The 25,634-nt window shown below is 36.6% G+C and overlaps 1 protein-coding gene across 11 annotated transcripts in view; it reads left to right on the forward strand.

Annotated features, from left to right (window-relative positions):
* The window catches only part of CFAP61 (cilia and flagella associated protein 61), a 274,276-nt gene that overhangs the window by 51,558 nt on the left and 197,084 nt on the right, over positions 1-25,634 (forward strand). For 10 of the 11 annotated variants that reach the window (XM_036229710.1, XM_036229714.1, XM_036229716.1 and 7 more), the window contains exon 9: positions 5,355-5,514. The exons of the other annotated variant lie outside the window; for it this stretch is intronic. In XM_036229710.1, coding sequence (XP_036085603.1) covers positions 5,355-5,514 — 160 coding nt within the window. The remainder of the gene's footprint in view (positions 1-5,354; positions 5,515-25,634) is intronic. 11 annotated transcript variants of the gene reach the window in all.

The raw sequence follows: 25,634 nt of genomic DNA on the forward strand, positions 1-25,634 counted from the left end.
CTTTGATAAAGGCTCTCTCCTCTGTGAGTGATTGTGTAAGTCATTATTGTCCAGGGGCTCCCAGACCATGCCAGGAGGTGCTGGAGCCAGTTCCCAGGCCACTACAGGGTCCACAGCCAGGACTGAGGTCTGTCTGCCTATTTCTTGATGCATGGGTATGCAAGACTACTCTCAGGCCCCTTGGTGTGTGGTGCTGGATCCCACAACTTTCTCAAAAGAGCTTTTGTTCATGGATGGATATTAAATATTTGCTGTTGAGCGGGGGGACAAAAATGATGGACATCTTTATGCTGCCATGATGCTGAAATCACTTTGGAGAAGGACTTTAATTCTTTGGTTTCAAGGTGCTAGTTTCAACTCACATCACTTGAGTTAGGGCTTGTGAAGAGCAGTTTCAGTGGCTTCTTCCCTCACGTTCTTTCCCTCTCTAGTCATGTTAAAAATTTTTATTGTGTGTAAACATTAGAGAAAAGTTGCAGTCTGAAACTTACAGCCTAATCCTACAAGGATCCTTTGGTGTCTCAAGAGAGCCAGTCTGTGAGAGGCTATGCTGCCTCAGACATCAGATGCTTTGTGTTCTGTGGGAACGAGACCATGAACCTCAATCTTAAAATAGAAGGTTATAAGCCGGACCCCTCAATAGGGGGAAAACCAGTTTAAGATCTGGGAGTGGATCTTTAGTCTGTACCAAACTATATCTGGTGTCTTAAACTTTTTTGGATTCGAGATCAGTGCTGTCACTACACTCTCACCTGCCTTCCTGAGCCCTTCTCCCAACCACCTGGGTTTGCTCAGGCTGGCCCTTGAGGCAGTGGTATACTGGAAGTAGCTTACTCTGGCTTACAAGAGCCAATTGTTAAATCTTCAGGAACTTAGCAAGCTGGTTGTTAAACACAGCCATTATTAAAAATTAAATTATATAAACTTAAAATGTAATAAGTTATATTAAAAACAAAGTTAATAAATACTCAGCACCCATCAATTCCTAATTATTTTACTGTTATCTGTACTCTTGAGGTTATTTATGTCTATGGCCTCTGAATAGTGGGAATACTATATAACGGTAGCTACTGGGCATCCCTTCTCTGCTTCCTGTTCAGTGACATCACATTGGTAACTTAAAATTGGCCACAATAGGAGTATTTACACCATAGAAAATGGAAAAAGCTACAAGTCGGGGCTTACCCTCTAAAATGCCAATTAGGCATTTACTGGCATACCATACTTTTAGGTGACTCAAGTTGATTGGAGATAATGGAACAAAGTACATCAAGTTTGTTTCTTTCCAGATCAGGCAAAGGTAGTTATAGGCCATGCATATATACAGCATATGCCTTTGCCATGTGGCAACCTCTTGATTAGTTAAAGGTTTTAACTGCGAGGGTTTTATTTAGCTTAATAGCTACTTTGGAGGAGTTTTGAGTCATCATTTTGCTGCAGGTTGCTTTTCATAACTTTGTCCTGGCTTACTGTGACATCTGGTGTTTACTCCAAACTGAGATTTCAGGAAAGGGCAGTTGGAGGCCAAGGGTGGCTCCCAGAGACAGATGGGCAGAGTGTCTGCTTTTGCATGGGCAGCAGTAGTCTGAGTAGGCACTAATGACCTGTGGGTGGGTAGAGCCTGCCAGCTCAGCCGTGCCCTTGGCATCAGGAAAAGGGGATCAAAGCTGACAGTGGCCACAGTGAGGGCACCCTCATTGTGGAGTATCATCACCCAAAAGGATTTGGTGACTGTAGGGCTTTTTAGATGGATGTGTGAACGATACAGGGCACACATGTCCATAAATGGACCTGCTTGTGAAGACAAGGCCATTTGCACATGTGGTTTTCTAGTAATCTGAGCCTTATATATCGTTATGTAGATCCTCACAGGAAAAACAACAACAGTAATGAAACCTTCAGTTTTGCTCTTCAGCATAAGATATTAAAAACACCTTTGTGGTAGGAAGCATCTCTGTTACCTCGAGGATAGATAGCAGCCAGAAATCAATGCCTTTTCATTGTAAAAGTAAAAAATGTCTGTTAAATTAAGTTTGTCTCTTTCTAGATCAGCCCATGGTAGTTACAGGCCCTGCATATATATAGAATGCCTGAGAGCTATGCCTGTGCCATGTGGCAACCTCTTGATTAATTAAAGGTTTTAACCATGAGGGTTTTATTTAGCTTGATAGCTACTTTGGAGGAAACACCCAAAGATGCATTTGAACACTCCTGCAAATACATATTTCAGAACAGTTTTCTCAAATAAGAATAATTATTTGAAAGGAACCCAAAGGAAAAAGCATTCATATCCGCAATATGTCCTTGCTCTATTGCAGTCCATAATTGTGAACTTTTGTGAATTGTCACAACCCAGGATGAATGATGGGAATATAACAGGTTGTAGAATTAAAGAACGTTAAATCTTTGTTCCTAATGACAAAACATGTTTTTCTCATTTTCATCAGAATGTGTGATCCATGCCATTTGAAATCAAATTCCAAACACAATGAGCCATTAGTGTAATAGCTCATTACTAACAGTGGTCTTATAAATAATACATTCTTATCATGCACATGCAGCTCGCTGTGAAGCCAGCAAAAGGTATTTCAGGCCATGGAAGTTTTGTTGCGCCAGCGTGACTGTAGATTAGAAGGACATCTCCATGTGAACCAAGATGGATGCCAATTTTCCCTGCCGAGAGTGAGGCTGGCCGTCTCTTTCTGCACATATGGTAGATGGATTGGCTAATCAGCGTCTGCTGAGTCTTGGGCCTAAAATTACAGAGAAGCCAGACAACTGCGGCTACGCAGCCTTTGTTCAGAAGTACAAACAAGACAAACAATCACTTGTTATTTGGGGAAAAAATTAAAATGTTTATTTTGGACTTTTATTCAAGTGTCAATGGCTTTATAAAACAGCTGTGTAAATTCAGCCTTTTACAGCTAGGACATTTTGGGGTGACCTGTAAAGCAAGGAATATTCATGGAAAATTAATTTTTAAAAATTCCCCTTATATTTTAACATTAAGGAGAAAATAAAGGGATTCTTACAATGTATGTATTTTTCAACATGTTTGAAAAGAAATGATTTTAAACTAGAAGACACATTTGAGAGCAAATAATTTAATACCTAATTTTTCTATGTCATTTAAAAGACTGAGCATTATTGTAGCTTAATTCTCTGCTTTAGTAGGTTAAAGTATTAACTATTTTCTCCAAGTGGGCATAGATGGATGATACTGCATTCTTGAGACTAGAGAATGCCTGTGATTGTTGAGTTTTACTTCTTATGTGGAATGGTTGTCTCAAGAAATAAGCTTAATACTAGAAGGATAGGACCCAGCAAATGCTGGTTTCTAATAAGGCTGGCAGAGTCAAATCAGTCAACCAAAATTTGCTTAAAACTCATGTAATAATCAACAGGAATTATTTATGTGAAATTAATTTTTTTCTAGTTTTACTGAGATATAATTGATGTATAACATTATATAAGTTTAAGGCGCACAACATAATGATTTGATATATGAATATATTGCAAAACAATTACCATAATATTAGTTAAATAAAGATCTATATATTTTTCTCTCGTTCTCTTAAAACTTTAAATGCTTTCCTTGCAGAGACGAATAAAATACAGATTTCTTGAAGTGACATAATGAAGAATTTAAATCACAGCCATCTCTTAATGTGGAATATGATAGAGTTAAATTTTGTTGTTAATTTATAGTATTTCGGTACCAATAATATGTGCAGATCAGCTACGCATTAAAAGATGACTTATTCCCTCTACTCACAACACCTCTGACATCAAACATATAGGGCTTTTTCCACACCAGCCTGTTCTTCAGCTCTCTAGACACAAACTGGGTGCCCTGCAATTTAATTCTGACACTACCTGGAGTTAGTACAGGTCCCACACGTTTAGTTAGGGCTCGTGCCCACAAGACTGCTCACACTTTAGATGCCAGTTGCAAGTCTCAGATTGTCACTTGTCTAACTGACTGGCTATAAATTAGGGGGTTCAACAACCTGCTCCTCAGGTTCGATAATTTACTAGAACAGATCATAGAACTCAGGAAAACCCTTTACTTACTATTACTGGTTTATTATAAAAGGAGGTACAACTCAGCAACAGTCAAATTTAAAAAGATGCATAGAGCAAGCTGTGGGGGAAGGGGCATGGAGCTTTCATGCTCTATCCGGGAGCGCCACCTTCTAGCTCCTCAATGTATTCACCAACCTGGAAACTCCTGAATCTTGTTGTTTAGGGTTCTTTATAGTGGTTCCATTAATGATTGGTTATTACCATTAGTGACTGAACTCAGTCTCCAGCTTCTCTCCCCTTGAGGTCAGAGTTAAATTTTGTTGTTAATTTATAGTATTTCGGTACCAATAATATGTGCAGATCAGCTACGCATTAAAAGATGACTTATTCCCTCTACTCACAACACCTCTGCAATCAAACATATAGGGCTTTTTCCACACCAGCCTGAAAGTTCTATTCCTCTAATCATGGTTGGTTCCTCTGACAACCAGTCCCCATTCTCAAAGAATTACCTCATTAGCATAAATTGAGTTATCCTTGAAAGGGGCTTATTATGAAAAACAAAAAATGTTCCTTTCAGGAAGTTACAAGTGTTTTAGGAGCTTATGCTTGGAATAGGGGTGAATACTGAATATGTATTTCTTATATCGCATTCATATTCCTACCTGTATATTCCTCATCAAGGCCAAGAGGTTCAGAACTAGGTATCTGTTAGGCTGCTGGGATGTGATCCATTTGCAGATCCAGATCCATGTAGTGAACCAGTTCAAAAAGTTAGCTTCACTCGAATATTCCCATCGAACCTCTTTTCTCACATCTCCTCCCCATGTAACCATCTAATCAAATAAATAAATGAATTCAAGAAAATCATAGAATTCCTACTTGATAAGGAGTGAGTGACCATGAACTTTCTCTGAATCAGGGGTCATTCAAATAGACACTGGAACAATGGCTTGTCTTACTGAGAACTGTGCATAATGGAGGGGAGGAGACTATTGGACAGAAGGCTGAGTTTACAGTGGGATAATAAAAAAAGAAATGGGACAGGCAGGGGCATTGTCTGTGCAAAGAGGACACATGTTAACTACTAAAGAGTTTTCCCTTGAGAACTCTCTGGGAGCTTCCCTATGTTATATATCCACTTCTAGGATTATCATTCATTGAACATTTTTAAAAGTATGTTGTATGTGTCATACTACTCCCTCTCTTAAACATTTCAAAGTACCTGCCAAACTGTCAACTGCCCAAGTTGTGTGGACTCGTGGAAATTTCATGATGAGAATTCATTTAAGCTCTGATAGAGTAATGAGATGTTTTGGATGTTTCAGGTGGAAGGCATAGCTGTTGGGTTCATGAGCATATGCTCAAGAGTGAACATGAAGCTCCTGCATGAATGCTTTGACTTGGGGCTCTTCCATGGACTCTGTATCCCACATCCCGATGATGTTCTGGAACCACCACAAGAGCTAAATGTTCAAGAAAGCCAAGGTACAGGGGCTAGCACAGGAATATACTAGGAATTAAATCCATGCTTTATACACAACTGTGCTTTTTTTACTAAGAGATTGGATAAAATAGTTCACTTTATATCACCTCAAATTCCCATTTAAGGTGTAGTTCCCATCATTTAATCAAATCCTTGTGTACATATCTATGAGCACATGCAGTCAAAAGTACACAGGTTTGGTTAGACATAATGGCCTTGCAGCTTAAGGTTTTCTAAATTGAGAATGTCTGCCTTCAGAATGTTCATTGTGAAATAATTGGTAGTATTCCAGGATTTTACATACAACACACACACACTCACAAGAATAATTCTAATAAGTGAATTTTCCAAGTCAACAACTCAAGATATTCTGTATGCCTTTATGTTTTAACCCCAAAAGTTAGTGCTTCTCTGCATTTATGTCTTTGACAAATTATTATGTAGTACAGGTCTATTGCAAGTAGTCATTTTTAGCTTGCTTAACTTATTTTTAGCCAGATGAAATAACAAAATTGATTTTAAATCATTGTATCAGGATTTTCACCAAGTGAAATTAGGTAATTCCAAATTCGAGTATTTATTTGATATTTAATTTAATGAGATCTTATTGCATCTCTGGGTATCTTGGCTATTCAGTGCTTCAGTTCTTAAATCAGACAGATGCAGGCAAGGTATGTTAATTTACTTATCTGAACCTGAGTTTCTTCATTTGTAAAACAGAAATAATAGTAATATCTCCCATATAGGAGAGTTGTGAAGTTTCACAACTCTAGTACTTAATGGATGTCGGTCATCATTGTGAGTGGTTGTTATTACTTTGTGGTTGGCCTTTAATCTACTTGAGTCTTCCCAGTGTAAAATCAAGGCATTTTGAATTGCTCTACAATCTCATGTCTGAAAGATTACATATGTCAAGGTTATCCGAAAATAGAAAGGGGAACATACTGGACAGTGGCAAATTTCTTATTAATCTAAAGAATGGCAAATGTCATTATCCTCTGGATGGGAAACCAAGTGCATGGATGTACAGAGCTCGTCTGAATGGTCACTCATTACAGAACACTTGCTGAGCCATAGATGGAGAGGTGTTTCCCTTTTGTACTAGTACTACTCTTCCTAAAAGAGATTTGAGGTCATTATTTTTTAATAGTGACACCTGGCTCACCCATGCTTCTCAGCAAAGAGATACTGGAGTGCTGTAGAAGAACTTTTCAGCAAGAGACAATCCTGAACCATAAGTTATCACAGTCATTTTCAGATGCATAAATTCTTATTGAAAGTTGCATTAAATTAATTTATGGCTCAATTTTCTCATGTTAAAATGGAGATAAAAATAGTATATAATGCAATGAGTTGTGGGGAAGATTAAATGTTAGAATCTTTATAATGTGCTTAGCTAAATGGCAAGCACAAAGTAAGTCCTAAAAAATTTTAGCTCAATGCCAAGCACAGAGTAGGTCCTAAAATTTTAAGTTGCCTCTGCTTGCCCCAGCCTTGTGACTGTTGTTTTTATAAAGAAGTTGATCTCAGACAAAAATAAGTAAAGGAATTTATTTCCAGTATTACAGGAAATATTTGACTTCTTTAAGAAGAAAAAACGTGTATCAAAAACAGGAATAAAGAATGGTAATAACTACATTCCTATCAACAAATACCTCAAATAGAAAATAATTAAGTGCTCCAATCAAAATATATAGAGAGGCTGAATGGATAAGAAAACAAGACCCCTATATATGCCGCCTACAAGAGACTCACTTAAGATTAAAAGACACACAGACTAAAAGGAAGGAGATGGAAAAAGATATTGCCTTGATAGACCTAGAGGGTATTGCGCTGAATGAAATGGGTCAGATAGAGAAAGATAAATATCACATGATTTCATGTATATGAGGACTCTAAAGAACAAAATCAACGACAACAACAAAAGTGGAAATAAACTCATATATACAGAGAATATTTTGAGGGCTGCTAGATGGAAGGGGTGTTGGGGAGATGGCGAAAAAAAGCAAAGGGATTAAGAAGTGCTAATGGATAGTTGCAGAATAGACATGGAGATAGATGTAGAGTGTAGCATAAGGAAAATAGTTAACAATGTTGTAATAGATATGTAAGGGGGAAGAGGAGTACTAGATTTAGTGGGGTGATCACTTTGTGAGTTATGTGGATCTCTGATTACTGTGCCGTACAACTGACACTGGTTATTATTGTATGCCAACTATAATTGGAAAAAAAAAACCTCATTTAATTGTACAATGTAAATGTGAGTAACTAATTGTCTATTACATTTCAATAAAGATGGGAACAAAACAAAACAAAACAAGAAAACAAGTCAAAAAGATATAGTCTTTTCCAGTGTGTTCCTGAGTGGCCCTGAGGCTACTGATGTTCCATATATAGAATGAATGGAAAATTCCTATTTTAGAAACTTCATAGGGAAAACAAAATTTAAAACTTAGGCTGAACCCAGACTTAAAAACACTCGTAATCTAGTATACCTCTGTCTAGCGAAAGCCCACAGAAGTATGTAAACTGAAAGTCCTACTTTTCTCTACCACCTTTTATATTTTTCAAAAATTAGTTGTTTTAACATAGGGTGGTAAGTAAAGGAAATAAGAAAACTTTTGTCATCTTCTGTGCCTTATTTATTTTTGAAAAGCCAGGTTTATGTTCACTGATACAAGGATGATTATGAAAATTTCACCAGGGAGCACTATCGTAGACTTCCAAATAACTCAGGGATAGAGTCACAAATAATAAAAAACAGCTCATTATATTTAGAAAAGAGTCATCAACACATTTTGCTGCTATCTTCCTATCAACAACAAAGAATGAGGCTCCAAAGAAAATTCTAAATGTGCTATGATCTACTGTTCATATTTTTCTGATTAAAGTCTCAAGTTAAAGGAAATATAATTTCTCTAAAATATGAACTAAAATTCTTGTTTCAGATAGATACATATCATTGCGCCTTATACTTTGTATTTTGTTTAGTGCTTTTTATTTTTCAAAAGATTTTCATCTATATAATCGAATTTTTCTCATAACTTAATGTAGGAGAGCTGGTACAGATGACACTGTCATTTTTTTAAAAACCTGCCCAAGCTCTTGCAAGGTGTTAAAGCTCATTTAGAACCCAGACCTAACCCTTTCTGCTTGGCAAAATGACTTTTTATCTTAGATGTCATTGACTGGAAACTTCAGTGGGGGTTCTAGAACCTACACTAAATACATGGTCAATTTTTTTTACTTCAACAAGTTATTTGAGTTATCCCTTTAATGAGCTGTTAATGACCCACCCATATCCCTCAGACTATTTTGTGTGTGTGCCCTGGACATATTCTGTCTGCTGGAATATTTACCTCTGTATCTGTGGGGTTTACCAGAACTATGGACAGCCACTCTGCCCTGTGCCAGAGGCACGCTGGAAGTACCAGAAAGTTAACACTCCTGGAGCAGCCTCTGCTTCTCTGTCTCATGTCGCTGCTTCCAGAGTACTACTTTTTCTATCAACTGCCAAATAAACGGTTGTACTCCAGTTCTTGACTCTGGATCTGCTTCTATGAGAGCCCACACCAAGACACTGCTGGTCTAGTTTTTTTCCTACCAGCTATGAAAACATTTATTTATATACAGCTGATGGGAGTTGGGGTATAAATACCCCAGCTCCCTTACCCTTCAGTGGGATAACTGTGAAACATGAGTTTTGTATTGTTTCCTAGAATTCCTCCTTGGAATTACATTCCAGAAGTCCACAGTGGTAATCTGTATAACACATATATTACTAGTTGCTCCCTTCCCTTTCTCTCTTCCTCTTCACTCTACCGGTGTTTCCTAGATTCACCTCCCAAATAAACTGTTCTCAAATCTTTGACTCAAGATTTGGTCTTTTCCCACCAGCTGTGAAACTTGGAATTTCAAACCAATCTCAACCCTTCCATTTAGAATCATGTCACAGCTGAACATTCTTAAGCTAATGTAGTTGCTCTCCTTCTTTAGCTATTTATGCACATTATGATCAGCCTGCTGCCCTTCATCATATCAGCCATATCAGAATTTTCATTGACTCTAAAAAGTTTATGCATATTCAGTATGCATTTTACTTGAATAATTTGTATATGTTTTTATTTTTAACTACCCATTTTGTATATATAATCTATCGCACACTTGTAAATTTTTACCTTTAATTACTAAATCTTGAGACTAAACTGGGACCAGTGAGAAAAACATCTAAGGCTGCAGATTTTACCCCAGTATAAAGAAAATCTAATAGAAGTTTATCTTTTTATTTAGTGGGGTACCTAGTTTAGACTTAGCAAGTTCCCTGAATATTGGAAGAATTCATAAAGAAACATAGGTGCTGAAGAAAGGGCTTTCTGCTTGTGTGGGAGATTGTGCTAAATGGGATCTAGGATCTTAAATGCTAAGAGTCTCTGAAAACAGTGAACATATATCAGGATAGTCCATATGCCTGGCAATTTTTGAATATATTCCTTAATTGACAATACCATGGCTCAAAACAATATATTTTTTGCCAACTGGCCCCAGTGCTGGCCTTGCCCAGCTTTGCAAATCAAGCTGTGTCTTTTGTTCACTGCTTCATCACAATAAAGACTTTGGAATCAAAATTGAGCTGGCAATTTTCTTGATGATGCATAAGGCAAAATAGGGCACAGCCTGTGTTTCCACAGCTGTATTGGCATTGCCACGTTTAGTAGTTAAAAAAAAAAAAACAAACAACTTTTGTTTGTCATATGGGTTGGTGTGACCTGGGGAGCTGGAGTCTGTTTTAAATGAGGCCTTCAAGGTTCAGATCTGTGAATCTTATTAAATACCCAGGGCCTATCATAAAAAAACTCTGTGAAACTTGATGTGCCATTGGTAGGGAGAAACATAATTTAATATAACAGAATTGTAGGCTTTCAAAAGAATAATCAATTAGCCCCTTATAGCCAACCCACCCAGAAGTGTTGCTTACTATATGTTCAAAAGGTCCTTCAAAATATTATTTTTAGAATGTCTTCATATAAAATGGTAATGTTGCCTTTTAAATTTAAAAATCACTCTTATTGTCAGAAAATGTTTCTTATTTAAATTTCTTTTCATTGAACTTATATTTGCTTCTTACCACAGATTCCCTCCTCTGTAGAGGGAGGAAACATCTGGAACCACACTCCATAAGCCAGTGCTAGGAAACAATGGCTAAATAATGTCTTATTAATTGTGTATCAAATAGTCCTAGGTCTTTTAGCTTCTCTTCCTAAGATTCTATTTTATATGCCTGGTTGTCTTCTGTTTCACTTCACTCTTCTGTTAGCATGGATTCCAAATGTGGATGAAACACTTGTCTACAAAGAATAGCAGTATTTCTGCCAAAATATTTTCATTATGTATCTCAAAACATCTATTTTAACACCTTGTACATTCTGTATTTATTTAACTAGTAACCCACTAGGACTGTATTAGTTTGTTTGGGCTGTCATAATAGAGTACCTCAAACTGGGGAACTTAAACAAAAAAATTATTTTCTTACAGTTCCGAAGGCCAGAAGTCTGAGATCAAGGTGTTGGCAGGGATGGTTTTTTCTGAGGCCTTTCTCCTTGACATGTAGATGGCTGTGTTCTCCCTGTGTCTTCATGTGGTCTTCCCTCTTTCCCTATGTTTGTCCTAATCTCCTCCTCTTACAAGGGTACCAGTCATATTGGATTAGCGCCCAACCATATGACCTCATTTTACTTTAATTATCTCCTCAAAGGCTTTATCTCTAAATATAGTCAGATTCTGAGGTACTTGGGGTTGGAACTTAAATATGTGAATTTTGTGGAGAGACAATTTGGCCCTTAACACCTATGGTCCTGTGTCAACGGTTCTCTGGAGCCTGTGGCCAAGGCTGCAAGTCTCAGACGGTAATGCAGACTGTGGTAACAAAGTCCACTCTACTTAATGCTCACGTAAAGCCTGATATACTAACTCATATTTGCTACAATTTGAATTTTGTGCTTTTTTTTCCTAAGGAGTAAAATATATATATATATATCTTTTTAGTACTTGAAGTTTACAAAATTTCCTTCTTCCAAAACTGTAGCTACTCTTGTCAACTATGGTTTTCTAGAATTAACTAATACTTTGCTAGAGATGTTGACCAAACAAGTAATAACAGACGTATACCAAGTAATACCAGCGATTCTCTCCAAGGCTGACAATATAAACTCTTGCAGGGGTTCTCAACATAGAACCCTTGGGCCAGTAACATACCAGGAAGGAGAGGATCATGACTTGAAACCTAGTCTTGTTGTCAAAGTCATTGCCCCAAAAGCTGTATTGGTGAGCCTTTTGATTACTTAACAAAACCTGTTGCTGATTTTTTCGTCTTCATTCAAATACTGGTTTCTAAGCCCTTTCAAATACCTTTAAAAACAGAAGCACCAAATGATGGCACCCATTTAAGAATCTGTTATTTTGCAGAGAGCAGGATGACTAGGCAGCACATTTGTACTCTTCAGCACTGGCAACGACTTATGTTTTGACTCGGCTGTGATCGCCACCCATCAGATTCATTTCACAATGGTAGAAATAAAAATGCATTTTTTTTATATATGGCCTTGAGGTCTTTGAAAGAAAAATGGCTTTGTTTATATTCGTTATGATCATTATGTACTGGTATTATTTTCTCGGTAGGTGATGTCTCTTTTACTCATATTTATGAAGCAGGGGAGATGGCATTTAATGAATTTCAAGTGTATTTGACTGTAAAACACATCTCTTTCTCAGTATATTCACATGTAAATATAGCCCTTTTTTTTTGTTCTCTTTGGTGACCTTTCTCCTGTTTTTGAGGTAAATCACAATTTGTTGTTGTTTTCTATTTCCAAATGGGAGGCTAAGGTGAAAATAATGAAAGATTATACAAAAAAATCTATGTTTAAAATAATGTTGATATGCCACTTGAGTTGCAGAGTAATTACAGTAATTTGGCTATTACACTATATGGAGTCAGGAGTTAGTTACTCGAAAACACGGTGATAGCCGTGATTCAGGGGATTTTCATCCCAACAGGCTGTTTGATCCTGCTGACTTTTCTCTTTAAAATCAATTGCTTGCAAGTGAATACTCTGAATTCCCTCTGATTAAATTGGTTGTTGGTGGGTTGCACCCATTGCACTGGGGTCGCTGTGAATTCTGTGTCTGTTTACACAGGTTTGTGAGACCTAAAATATCATGGACCAAATTTAATCTGAGCAAAGCAACTAAGGAAGCAATTACTAAAAATCAATCTTTACACATGGCAACAAACAAAGGAACATGTATTAATTCCAAACCCAATGTGAAGCCAGTCATTTTGCTACTGGGTTGCAAGGCTTTTCTCCACTGCTTATTGCTCTTGCTTTTGGTGTTTTCACACTTCCAAGAATGTATAGGCTAGCTTAATGAAAGACCTGGGACAGTCATATTGGAAGCAGGCTGTGACTTGATGTTCATCTGTGTCAACATTCCATTTCCTCTCAAGGTTCTTGGTGTATTAATATTTTCTAATTTTTGTTGAATCAACTTTAGGAAATTATATTTTTATCGCAAAGCATCATTTAATATAAGAAGATTAAAGAAAATTAGCATACAGTATGTATATGTATATATATCTACACATATACATATATACATACTGTTAAAAATGGTTAGAGAAGACAATTTAGGTGCTATAAACAAATATGATCTAACACCTCATGAAGTGGACCCTCTCCTTTTGAAGAACTGCAAAATGTAGCAGAAAGCGGGAAGCTTTTATAGGATAAAGAATAAAGAACAAGGGAGAGAAAAATAGAAAATACCTGATTGGCTGGGTCCACATAGTCAACCTTGTTTGGAGTGAGAAGGGCCAAAGTTAGTTCAGCATTTGGGAATTAATTGGCTGACTGGGTATACTACATTTCTGGTCAAATGGAGCATTTAGAAGGGACATGAGAGTTAGATCTAAGTTTCAGTTTGCTGACATGGCACCCTAAGCTGGAGCAGCTCCATCTTGGGTCTAGAAAGTTATTTCAACTATAATATATATATATATATACATGCGCATGCACATATGTATAGACACATATGTATCTATGCACATACACATATGTATATACATATATATTTGGATGTATTATATGTCCAACTCCATATATTTTTTAGTGAGTGTTGATTTTAATCTATATGAAATATTTTAGAGAAAAGTATAACAAACCACAAAACTATACAAAAATACATATTATTTATAACAAGTGTGGGAAAATGTTTTCCTAAAACCGAAATACATATTATAACTCAAAATCTTTTTCTCCCCATTTTGCCTACTAAGTTATAAATATATGTTTTAATAATACTTAGTTCTGGGCCTAGAACTTTCTAATTAGTACTCAGAGTTTCTGACAGCTATGATGGATGACTGATAAAAACTGTAATACAATTTACAAATGGTTATCAGAACCATTTTTACTTCAACTGTAGTAAGTCTGAGGAAATAATCTTAAATCTGTAAAAAGATACATATTCAAGACTATTCTCTAAGCTTTATTATAAGCTTAAAAATGAACAAACAAAAAATATCCAAATAAATAAACAAATTGAAAAACCTAAAATCTCCCACAAGAGGATGGCTGAACTCATGACTATCCACTAGACAGATATACAGCAGTCTTTAAAAAGGTTACAGGTAGGAGAAATGATTACAATGTAATTTTATGTGAATAAATCAATGTAAAATGAATTGAAATATGAGTAAAACTATCTAAGAAAATACTATGACTAGTACTGGGAGGTAACTATTTAAAATGACAAAATTGACTGAGTCACAGAAATGGCACTAAGGCAATGCTTTTATTGCCTCTATTTTTTAAAATGTGAAAACAATCTTAAATTTACAGAAAAGTTGCATATCCTTTTTAATTCCTGAACCATTTGAAAATAAGTTGCTGACATGATGCCGAGTCACCTAGGAATACTTTAGTGTTTCCTCCAGAGGGACATTCTCTTTTATAATCCCAAGCATCCATCAAAATCATGGAATTAACTTGAGTATGTTACTACCATCTAATCCACAATCCCTATTTGTCCCAGTAATATCCCTCATAGCAGAAAGATACTGTCCAGAATTACGAACTGCATTTAGTAATATTATCTATCATTTTGGAACAGTTCCTCAGTCTTTCTTTGGCTATTATGAACTAAATACTTTTGAAGATTATAGGCTCATAATTTTGTAGAATGTATTTTAATGTGTCCAATGTTTCCTGGTTATGAGATACATGTTTTGCCCATTTGGCAGGACTGTCATAGAAGGGACTGGGTTCTCATTGTGTCTTGTCTGGTGGTACTTTTCAATCTGACACATTACTGATGATGTGTGTCATGTCCATCATTTGACTAAAATGACTGTTGCAGGTAAAAATTAAAATTATTTTGGCTTATCTCGGTCTCTTCAGAGATATATAGTAATTTTTTAATTCTCTCTGTATTGTCTCTATCCTGATTCTCACTTGGAATTAGTGACTTCGAATTGCTGATCCTGTTTTAACCTCCTCTTGGAGTTTCAGTTTTGTTCTGCCTAGCATTCCACCACTTTCTGCTGCTGAGCAAATAATGCTGTTGGTGTCTTAGTCCTTCTATGTCTGATCTGGCTTTTTGCTGCTATGTGGTCCATTTCAGGGAAATGGTTCTTGATTCTCCTTGTAACCGAAATAGGCTTCACCCAGGTGGGCTATTCTGCCTCCCATAACTAGGTTGCTTGAGAACTGCATGGACCCAGCTTCCAAGTCTGGTGCCTGGTGCTTGGCTTCCAGGGTTCCCAGCATTACAGGTGAGTAAGGAATTATATTTTAGGGAGCTTTACCTATAATTTCTTCTTTTTTGAAGCTGGTTATATTTCTTTCTTCTTCCTAAAGTTGTCTCTTGAAAAAAAAAAAAGGTTCTTTTGTTTGGTCTTTTCAAAGAGCTAGCTCTTAGATTTATCTATCGAGTGCAGGTTTATTTATTTTTGAATTTATTAATATCTGCTTTTATTCCTGCGACTTCCTTTCTCTTAATGTTTTCAGCTTTGTTTTGTTCTTTCTATTCTGGTTGCTTGATTAATCGATTTTCATTTTTTTCTTGTAAACTTTTTCTCTTCTAACTCAAATCTGAGTGGACAGGGTTCTGAAAATTACTTGACAATAGATTAACAGGAGAAAAGTTTATTACACATTCAGAAGTACGCTGTAGTGATAATTTATTGAGTAGCCATAGGTCAAGGTGTATATACCAATTTAACAGAAGAAGGGGAGTGTTAGGGCTTCAATGGGAAAATATGGAAGGTCCTATTGCATTTTTAATGATTGTGCCATTGAACTTGCGATGGGCGGAATCATACCTGGAACACATAGACTATGTAGTTGAGGTTAATAAAGGGGTCATTAATGGTGAAAGTATCCACTGTGTCAGAATTAAATGGAGCTCTAGTGACCCTGGTGCCCAATGTGGCCAAATTGGTTTTCTCTGACCCCCACCATTGTGTCTCAGGAATGCCACTGGCTCTGTAGAAGGAAATGCAGCCATCAGTCAATCAGGGAATTGCAGAGAGCCTGCTTTGTTGGAATTTTATAGGGAAGCTTAAATTGGACTTTTAAAAGTTTCTTGAGGCTTGGATGCCAAGCCAAGAACACACTACCAGATTTTACTTGCACTAGTCATAGATTTGGGTGAATTCTTTTCTTCTTCAGGTCCCTAAAATATCATTCCTTACTGACCTATAATGCTGAGAACCTTGGAAGCCAGGCACCAGACACCTAAGATGGCTTTGTAAGCATTAGCTCTATAGCATCAACCTTATTTCCTTAAGACTATCTAGACATATTTGATTCTGTGCGCATCATTCTCAAATATGTGACATTCCAATCAACGCCTTTGTCATGTAACCAGTGTTTCCAATTATGTGCTATTACAGGGAGGACAAATTCTTATAGAACTTATCAAAATAACTATGTTGCCATGAAAAGGAGAATGAATATTCAGTAGGAGTTTTTGAAATTGGAAGGATCAGAGAGGCAGAAAAAAATAAATATTTCATTTATGTTTACAAAAGTATAATCTACTAAACTGTTCTAAATTAAAAATAGCTTAAGAGAAAAAAGAAAGTGGTTTCTTAAATCCAGGAGCAATATTTTAAACAGAAGACATAATTATCCTTTACTAGTTCATTTACTACCATATAATTAATTCTCATTATGCTTGATTTGGATTAACAGTTTCATGAACCCATCATCTTTCTTTCCCACTAGAGTTTTGTAAATTTTTACTCAGTCCAGTGGTATGATCTCAGTTATTTAAACAATAGCACCAGAAGCATATACTCTAGAGCAGTGGTCCCCAACATTTTTGCCACGAGGGACCTGTGCTCTTATGAGAATCTAACACTTGATGATTTGAGGTGGAGCTGAGGCAGTGATGCTAGCACTAGGGAGCAGCTGCAAATACAGATGAAGCTTCGCTTACTTGCCAGCTCCCTACTTCCTGCTGTGTGGCTTGGTTCCTAATAGGCTGCTGACTGGTACTAGTCTGTGGCCCCAGGGGTCAGAGATCCCTGCTCTAGAGTACCTGGCATAATCCCTTTTCTATGGGTCTTTGAGATAGTTCCTTTTGCTGAAAACAAGTATTCTGGCTTGTAGCTGAATTGCAAGAGCTTTCAGAAAAGCATCAGAGTAACTCAATAATTATCTGTTGATGGTAAAAGACTTGAATGGCTATGATGGCTAAAGATCTTAGGAGAGTTCATTATAAACATAACACAATGGACAAGGAAATTTGGTTGCTTCTGTGGCATACTATATTTTAAAATAACAACTGGAATGTTGATAACATTGTATTGTTATTATCTCATATTACAGCAAAGGACATAGGATAGCAAGGGCACTGACAAATTTCTAGGAAGTTTATGTAATTCCTGAAATATATTAATATATTAATAACATTTATCAATGCAAATATAACCTAGAGAAAGTTAAACATCTCTTCTTATTTGACAATGCTTTTCATGCAATTCAACATCTCTAATTTTTGATATCTCTCTTTTTACAAAAGGTAAAAGAACAAATCCTTTGATATTCTCCAGGGACCCTCTGGGAAATCAGTTTAGGGTCAAGATTTTATTTAGTATTTGATTTGGGATTGGCAAGATACATGTTAACTTGATTTTATAGGATCATGGATCACTATGAAAAAAGAATTACTTAGTTAATCAAAGTAACAATAAAGAATTCAAAAGTAACTGTAAGACTATAGAACATAGTTGCAGACACAAAAAACAAACCTTAATTACTTTATTTTTAAATTTAATTTTTCAATTATAGTTGACATTAGTTTCATATGTACAACAGAGTGATTATACATTTATATATCTTACAAAGTTATCACCCAATAAGTCTAGTAGCCATCTGACACCATACATACTTATTACAGTATATAATATTGACTATATTCTCTATGCAATACTTTACATCCCTGTGACTGTTTTTATAACTGGCAATTTGTACATCTTAATACCTTTGTGTTTTTCACTTATCCCCCCAAACTCCCTCCCATCTGAGAACCATCAGTTAGTTTGTTTTTAATATTATTTTGTTTTTTAGATTCCAAATATAAGTTAAATCATATAGTATTTGTCTTTCCCCGTATGACTTATTTCACTTAGCATAATACCCTCTAGGTCCATCCATGTTGTCACAAATAGCTGAGAAGTATTCCACTGTACACATGTACCAGAACTTTCTTATCCATTCGTCTATCGATGGGCACTTAGGTTGCTTCCATATCTTGGCTGTTGCTGCAATGAACATTGGGGTGCATATATCTTTTCAATTTAGTTGTTTGGATTTCTTCAGATAAATGCCCAGAAGTAAAATTGCTAGGAACTTCCAAACTGTTTTCTACAGTGGCTGTACCAATTTATAATCCCAACAGTGTATGAGGGTTCCCTTTTCTCAACATCCTTGCTAACACTTATTTGTTAATTTGTTGATGACAGCCAGATAGCCATTCTGATAGGTATGAGGTGATATCTCATTGTGGTTTTAATTTGCATTTCCCTGATGATTAGTGATGTTTCTCATCTTTTCATATATCTATTGACCGTCTGTCTGTCCTCTTGGAACAAATGTCTATTCCGGTCCTTTGTTCATTTTTTAATCAGATTGTTGGTTTTTGTGGTGTTATGTTGTATGTGTTTCTTTTTGTTTGTTTTTTCCAGAGTCAGTTCCCTTTATTAAAATTTTAATTTTCACAGACCTTAAATACAAAATAAAATAGAAATAGGCCCCAATTAGGAACTACGGGCCTGACCTCACCTGCTCCCTGCTGCAGCAACTTGAACAAGACAAGGAGGAGCTATATCCCTATATCTCCTCCCCAATTTCTCCTTAGATTATAAAGAGGCATCCTTGTGAATCAACAACCAAGTAGGATGCCTCCCCTGCTGTTTCAGCCAAGTGTATATCACCAGGAGAGTTTGTTTAGATGGAACAATCCAGAGACTACATTTCATTTGGGGAGAAACTGGTACCAAAACATGGGTGAAGACTAGAGGTGTGACTGGGCAAACCCAAGGAGAGAGAATTTTCCTCCTCTCATCAGATTCTGGTGCCAGGTCTTATGAGCTGAGGGGATTACTAGCTAATTACTCTTCTTCTGAGTTTTCACTGTGCCTTCTCTTTTTTTTACTCCTGATTTCTTCTGAAAAGCTCTTATCACTGGACACAAACTTTTTGCTCTGGAAGCCCTCACTTAGCTGCCTTGACAACAACTTGGATGATGAGCCCCTAGCAGGTGTTGACTTTTTTTTTTTCTATCTTTACCTTTACTTCTTCTTTTTGACTTTTCCCTCTTAGAATATGCACCCTGGCCCCTTCATATTCTTTCAAGGCTTTTTCATATTCCCTCCTGGCATCCTCAACCTTGCAATCCCATTCCTTTTTATTCTCTTTGGACATTCCCTTTCAGATCTCACCTGCCTTCTTGGAAAGATCCATGATACTGATGCTGGGATGGTCTGACTTGATCTTTTCTCAGCTGGCATTGAGCCACAGCGTATAGGCAGTCATGGACCTCTTTGGGGCATTGGGGTCTTTGCCTTTCTTTACCTCTATAGGCTTCTTGCAGCTCTTGCAATCCTTGGCCATCTTGGCCTTTTTAAACTGTTTTCATTTCTTCTCATCCCAGTCACTGTCACCCTCACTACTGGAAGAGCTGGCAGGAGCCTTACTGTCAAACTCCTCTGCTACATTTCCTCCTCTTCACCTGGGCTGAATGGCTCATTGCTTTCTTCTCTTAAGTCATCGCTGCTGTTCTTGGCATTCTTTTCCTGGATCTTTACCTCCTCCTTCATTTGTTCCAAATAGGCATCATGCTGATCTTCATTAGAGTCAGCATATGTCTCATAGTTTGGGTTCATACCCCCTTTCAATCTGTGGCTTTTGATGATAAGTTTTCTGTATTGACAAAAATCAAATATCCCATATTCTTCCCTCTCAGTGCTACTGAAGGTGTACTGACTTCCCTGCTTGGTCTCAATTTCAAAGTCAAAAGAACGTGTGGTGGCAGTGCCACGGGCAATGTTGACAAAGTGGATGTCGAAGTGGATGTGCATGGGTGGCTCGTGGACATAGATGAAGCCCTGCTCCAGTGGGCACAGCAGTCCCGAGTTTGCCTTGTAGGAGCAGGTGGGCCCCAGAGCGCCCTTGGAAGTTGTCTAGGGCTGTGGTCTTGCAGTTCATCAGCACTTTTTTGACCAGGCTAACCATATTGTAGAGGGATCCTTCTTTACCTCTTTCTCATTCATGTTGAAAGTCAAGGAGATGTCCTTATCCTTGGAGAAGAAGAGGATCAGGACTTAGTAATGGGTCTGGCCCTGCATGTTGGAGGGATCCAGGCTGATCACAAAGCACAGCTGGTGCTGGTCTTTGTGGGGCAGCAAAAAGAGATGCAGCGGTATGGTATAGTAGGGTATGTTCTAGTTAAAGGTCTTGCTGTGCAGGTGCAGAAAGGTGGGGTAGATACGAATGTCATCAGCCTTGGGGAGTCAAACAATGAAGCTCCTGGAAGATACAGATGGCATCTCCAGTGGCCTGGATCACGTCTAACTTAAGACAGGACATTCTGGGCAAAGGCCTCAATGGGGTCTACATCATCCTTCTGGGATGGAGACGTGTAAAAGCACACCTTTGTGAGAGAGTTCTCTGTGTCATTGTTCCAATGCAACTCCAGTGACACATCATTTTTGCCTGTGGTGAACTGGGACATGTTGCTAAGGGGTATCTTGAAGACGAGTTGGTGTCAAATGTCAAAGGAAAGTAGCTGCCCACCAAACTTCACTATTCCCAAGTTTCAGCCCTTTACACATAGGACCTTTTCTATTAGCTCAAGGAGATAGTGAGTTTTGAAAATACTAGTTTCTTAAACTCCGATTCTCAGAAGCTGCTGTACTTGTGGACATGGCCATTCTTTGTGAGTGGTGCAAATCCACAGCCCAGACCTAGGCAGCACCAGATGTCTTCTGTTCACTCTCCCGTCTGGATATTGTTCATTCTGCCATCTTACTGTTCTTAAAGATGATGCTCTGGTGGCTCAACCTCAGCCAACCATCATGCATGGGGCCTTTCACCCTCTGATAGATGTCATTGAACTCCAGTGTTTCTGACATACTGACCTGCCCCTTTTGGCCTCAACTGGTAGCTGGGCCCCAACTCCTGGATGAGTGTGCAGATACTCAGCACATTGGGGATCTCCTCAAGCAGCAGCCTCACAATGGCTGGTGTATGGGTGGTGGATGTTCAGGGGGACATGGTGGCAGGGGGGACAGAGAGGATGGGGAGGGGGACACTGGGACTGTATGTATTTCTTATATATTTTGGATATTAACTCCTTATCATTGGTGAATATCATTCTCCCATTCAGTAAGTTGTCTTTTCATTCTGTTCATGGTTTCCTTCACAGTGCAAAAACTTTATAGTTTGATGTAGCACTATGTGTTTATTTTTTCTTTTGTGTTCCTTGCCTGAGGAGACGTGTCCAAAAATATAGCTATGTCAAAGAGTTTATTACCTATGTTTTTTTCCAGAAGTTTTATGATTTGGGGTCTTACATTTAAGTCATTAATACATTTGAGTTTATTCTTGTTTATGGTTTAAGAAAGTGATCCAGTTACATTCTTTTGCATGTATCTGCCCAGTTATCCCACCACCATTCATTGAAGAGACTGTCTTTACACCATTGTATATTCTTGCCTCCTTTGTCATAGATTAAATAACATATAGGTGTGGGTTTATTTCTAGGCTCTGTATTCCCGTTTTATGGAAGTGTATGTCTGTGTTTATGCCAGTACCATTCTGTTTTAATTACTATAGGCTTGTAGTATAGTTTGATATCAGGTAGCATAATACCTCCAATTTTATTATTCTTTCTCAAGATTGCTGGGGCTCTCTGGGGTCTTTTGTGGTTCCATACAATTTTTAGGCTTATTCATTCTTGTTCTGTGAAAAATGCCATTGATATTTTCATAGGAATTGCATTGAATCTATAGATTGCTTTGGGTAGTATGGATATTTTAATGATGTTAATTCTTCCTACCCATGAGCACCGTATATCCTTCCATTTATTTGTATCTTCTTCAATTTCTTTCTTCAGTGTGTTCTAGTTTTCTAAGAATAGGTCATTTAACTTCTTGGTTAAATTTATGCCTTGGTATTTTTTGATGCAGTTGTAAACAGGATTGTTTTCTTAATTACTCTTCCTGATAGTTCATTATTGATGAATAAAAAATACAACTGATTTCTGAAAAATTTGTATCCCGAAACTTTACAGAATTCATTTATTAGTTCTAACAGTTTTATTTTTGTGTATTCTCTATATAATATCATATCATCTTCAAATAATGAGAGTTTTACTTTTGCTTTCTAATTTAGGTGGCCTTTATTTTTTTTTCTTGTATGATTGCTATGGGTAGGACTTTTAGTACTATGTTGGATAAAAGTGGTGAAAGTGATATCTTTGTCTTTTTCCTGATCTTAAAGAAAAAGTTTTCAGCTTTTTATTTTTGATTATGATGTTAACTGTGGGCCTGTCATATATGGCCTTTATTATGTAGAGATCTGTTCCTTCTATCCCCGCTTCACTGAGAGTTTTTATCATAATTAGATGTTGGATTTTGTCAAATGCTTTTTTAAAATCTATTGATAAGATCATATGATTTTTGTCTTTCATTTGATTATGTTGTATATAATGTTAATTGATTTGAAGATATTAAACCAGCCTTGTATCACAGGAATAAATCTCACTTTATCATGGGGTATGATTTTTTGATAGTATGCTGAATTTGGTTTGCTAATATTTTTGTTAAAGATGTTTACATCTATGTTCATCAGGGATATTAGCCTATAATTTTCTTTTCTTATAGTGTCTTTTTCTGGTTATGGTATCAGGGAAATGCTAGCTTAGTAAAATGAGTTTGGGAACCTCCTCTCCTCTTCAGTTTTTTGGAATAGTTTGAGAAGGATAGATATTAATTCTTATTTGAATGTTTGGTAAAATTCACCTATGAAGCCATGTGGTTGAGGGATTTTTTATTGTTGTTGAGAGTTTTTTGATACTACTTTTGTTTTGTTAGTTGTTATTAGTCTGTTCAGATATTTTATTTCTCCCTGATTCAGCCTTGGAAGATTGTATGTTTCTAGGAATTTTATCCATTTCTTCTAGACTGTCCAATTTGTATAATCCTTTGTATTTCTGTGTTGTCGGTTGTAACTTCTCTACTTGCATTTCTGATTTTATTTAGTTGTGTTCTCTTTTTTTTTCCTTGATGAGTCTGGCTAAAGGTGTATTAATTTTGTTTAACTTTTCAAAGAACTAGCTCTTGGTTTCATTGATTTTTGTATTGCTTTTCTAGATTTTATTTTGTTTGTTTCCACTCAGACCTTTATTATTTCCTTCCTTCTACTTACTTTGGGCTTTGTTTGCTGTTCGTTTCCTAGTTCCTTTACATGTATGGTTAGTTGTTTTTTAAGATTTTTCTTATTTTTTGAGGTAGACCTGTCTTGCTACAAATTTCTCTCCTACAACTGCTTTTACTGTATCCCACAGATTATGTATCATTGTTTTCATTCTCATTTGTCTCAAGTTTTTGATTTCTTCCTTGATTTTATTGTTAACCCACTCATTGTTTAGTTGCATATTATTTAGATTTCATGTGTTAGTGTTTTTTTCAGTTTTTTACTTATAATTGATTTCTAGTTTCACACCATTGTGCTCAGAGAAAGTACTTGATATGCTTTCAATCTTCTTAAGTTTCTTGACTTGTTTTGTGGAATAACATGTGGTCTGTCCTGGAAAATGTTCCAAATGCACTTGAAAAGAAAGCAAATTTTGCTTTTTGGGGACGAAATATCTTAAAAATATCATTAAGTTCATCTGGTCCAATGTCACTTAAGACCATTGTTTCTTCATTAATTTTCTGTCTGGAAGGTCTAACCATTGATGTCAGTGGGGTGTTAAAGTCTCCTATTATGACTGTATTTAACTGTCAGTTTCTCTTTTTATATCCAGCAGTATTTGATTTAAATATTTTGGTGCTTCTTCCGTAGATCTTTGTGAGCTATACCCTCTTGTTGGATTTACCCTTTTTATTATTATGAAATGCTTTCTTTGTTTCTTGTTATACCCCCCTTTTTAAAGTCTATTTTGTCTGATATAAGTATTGTTCCCCCAGCTTTTTGTTTGTTTGTTTTCATTTGCATGAAATACCTTTTTCTATTCCTTTACTTTCAGTCTCTGTGTGTGTTTCAATCTGAAGTGGGTTTCCTGTGGGCAGCATATGTGTGGATCTCGTTTTTTTTTTTTATCCATTCAGCCACCCTGTGTCTTTTGATTCAAGCATTTAATCCATTTGCATTTAAAGTAATTATTGATAGGTATGTAGTTATTGCCATTTTACTAATTGTTTTCTGATTGTTTTTATAGTTCTTGTTCTTACTCTCTTGTATGTTGATTTTCTGTAGTGTTGCATTTGGATTCCTTTCTCTTTATTTCTTATGTATCTCTTTTAGATTTTTGTCTGGTGACTATATGGTCCATCCATACCATATATATTTGTGGCAGTCTGTTTTAAGTTGATCATCACTTAAGTTTGAGTGCCTTCTAAAATTACTACAATTTTTACTTACCCCCTCCACGTTTATGTTTTTGTTATTATTTTTCACTTCTTTTGTCTGTGTTTGTGTGTATTCCTTAATTTATTGTAATTATACATGATCTTTCTACTTTTGCCTTTTTATCTTTATACTAGCTTACATTTGGTTGACCCACTGCTTTTACCTGGTGTTTCACCTTTGTCAGTGAGAATTCTTTTCTTTCCTATATTTTCTCATTCATATTTTTTATCTTTTCTATCCTATTTAATGAAGTCTCTTTAACCTTTCTTATAATACTGGTATAGTTGTGATGAACTCATTTAGCTTTTTCTTGTCTGGGAAACTCTTTATCTGTCCTTGAATTCTAAATGATAGCTTTGTTGTTAATCTAGTGTGCCAGCCATTGTCTTTTAATTAGAATATTTAGTCTATTTACAGTTAATGTTCTTAGGGGTTTATATCTACTGTCCTACTTTATTTGTTCCTTATGTTTCTATGATTCATTCTTGATGTCATTTATTTGTGTCTTTTTCTTTCTTAATCTCACCAGAGTCAATTTAATTGGACTTTTCAAAACCATAGCTTCAGGATTTAGTCTGTTCTCTCTATTATATTTTGTGACTGCATCAATAATACATTGCCACAGTAATCCTGCTACCAAACAACCACAAAACCACAGTGGCATACCACAATAGGCATGTTTTGCTTATGTAGCTGGGGTCAACTAGGCAGCTCTGCTGATCTTGGCTAGGTATTCTCAAAGGTCTTGAGGTTGGTTGCTTATTGATTGATCCAGGCTGGCCTTGGCTCTGCTTCATGTGACTTTGTCCGTTAGCAGGCTAGATTGGGCATTTCCTCATGGTGATGGCAGAGGTACAAGTGATTGAATGGAATTATACAAAGCCTTTTGAGGTCTAGGCTTTGAACTAACTCATGTCACTAAT

This window comes from Rousettus aegyptiacus, unplaced genomic scaffold (assembly GCF_014176215.1).
Source record: "Rousettus aegyptiacus isolate mRouAeg1 unplaced genomic scaffold, mRouAeg1.p scaffold_m13_p_12, whole genome shotgun sequence".
Taxonomy (NCBI): Eukaryota; Metazoa; Chordata; class Mammalia; order Chiroptera; family Pteropodidae; genus Rousettus; species Rousettus aegyptiacus.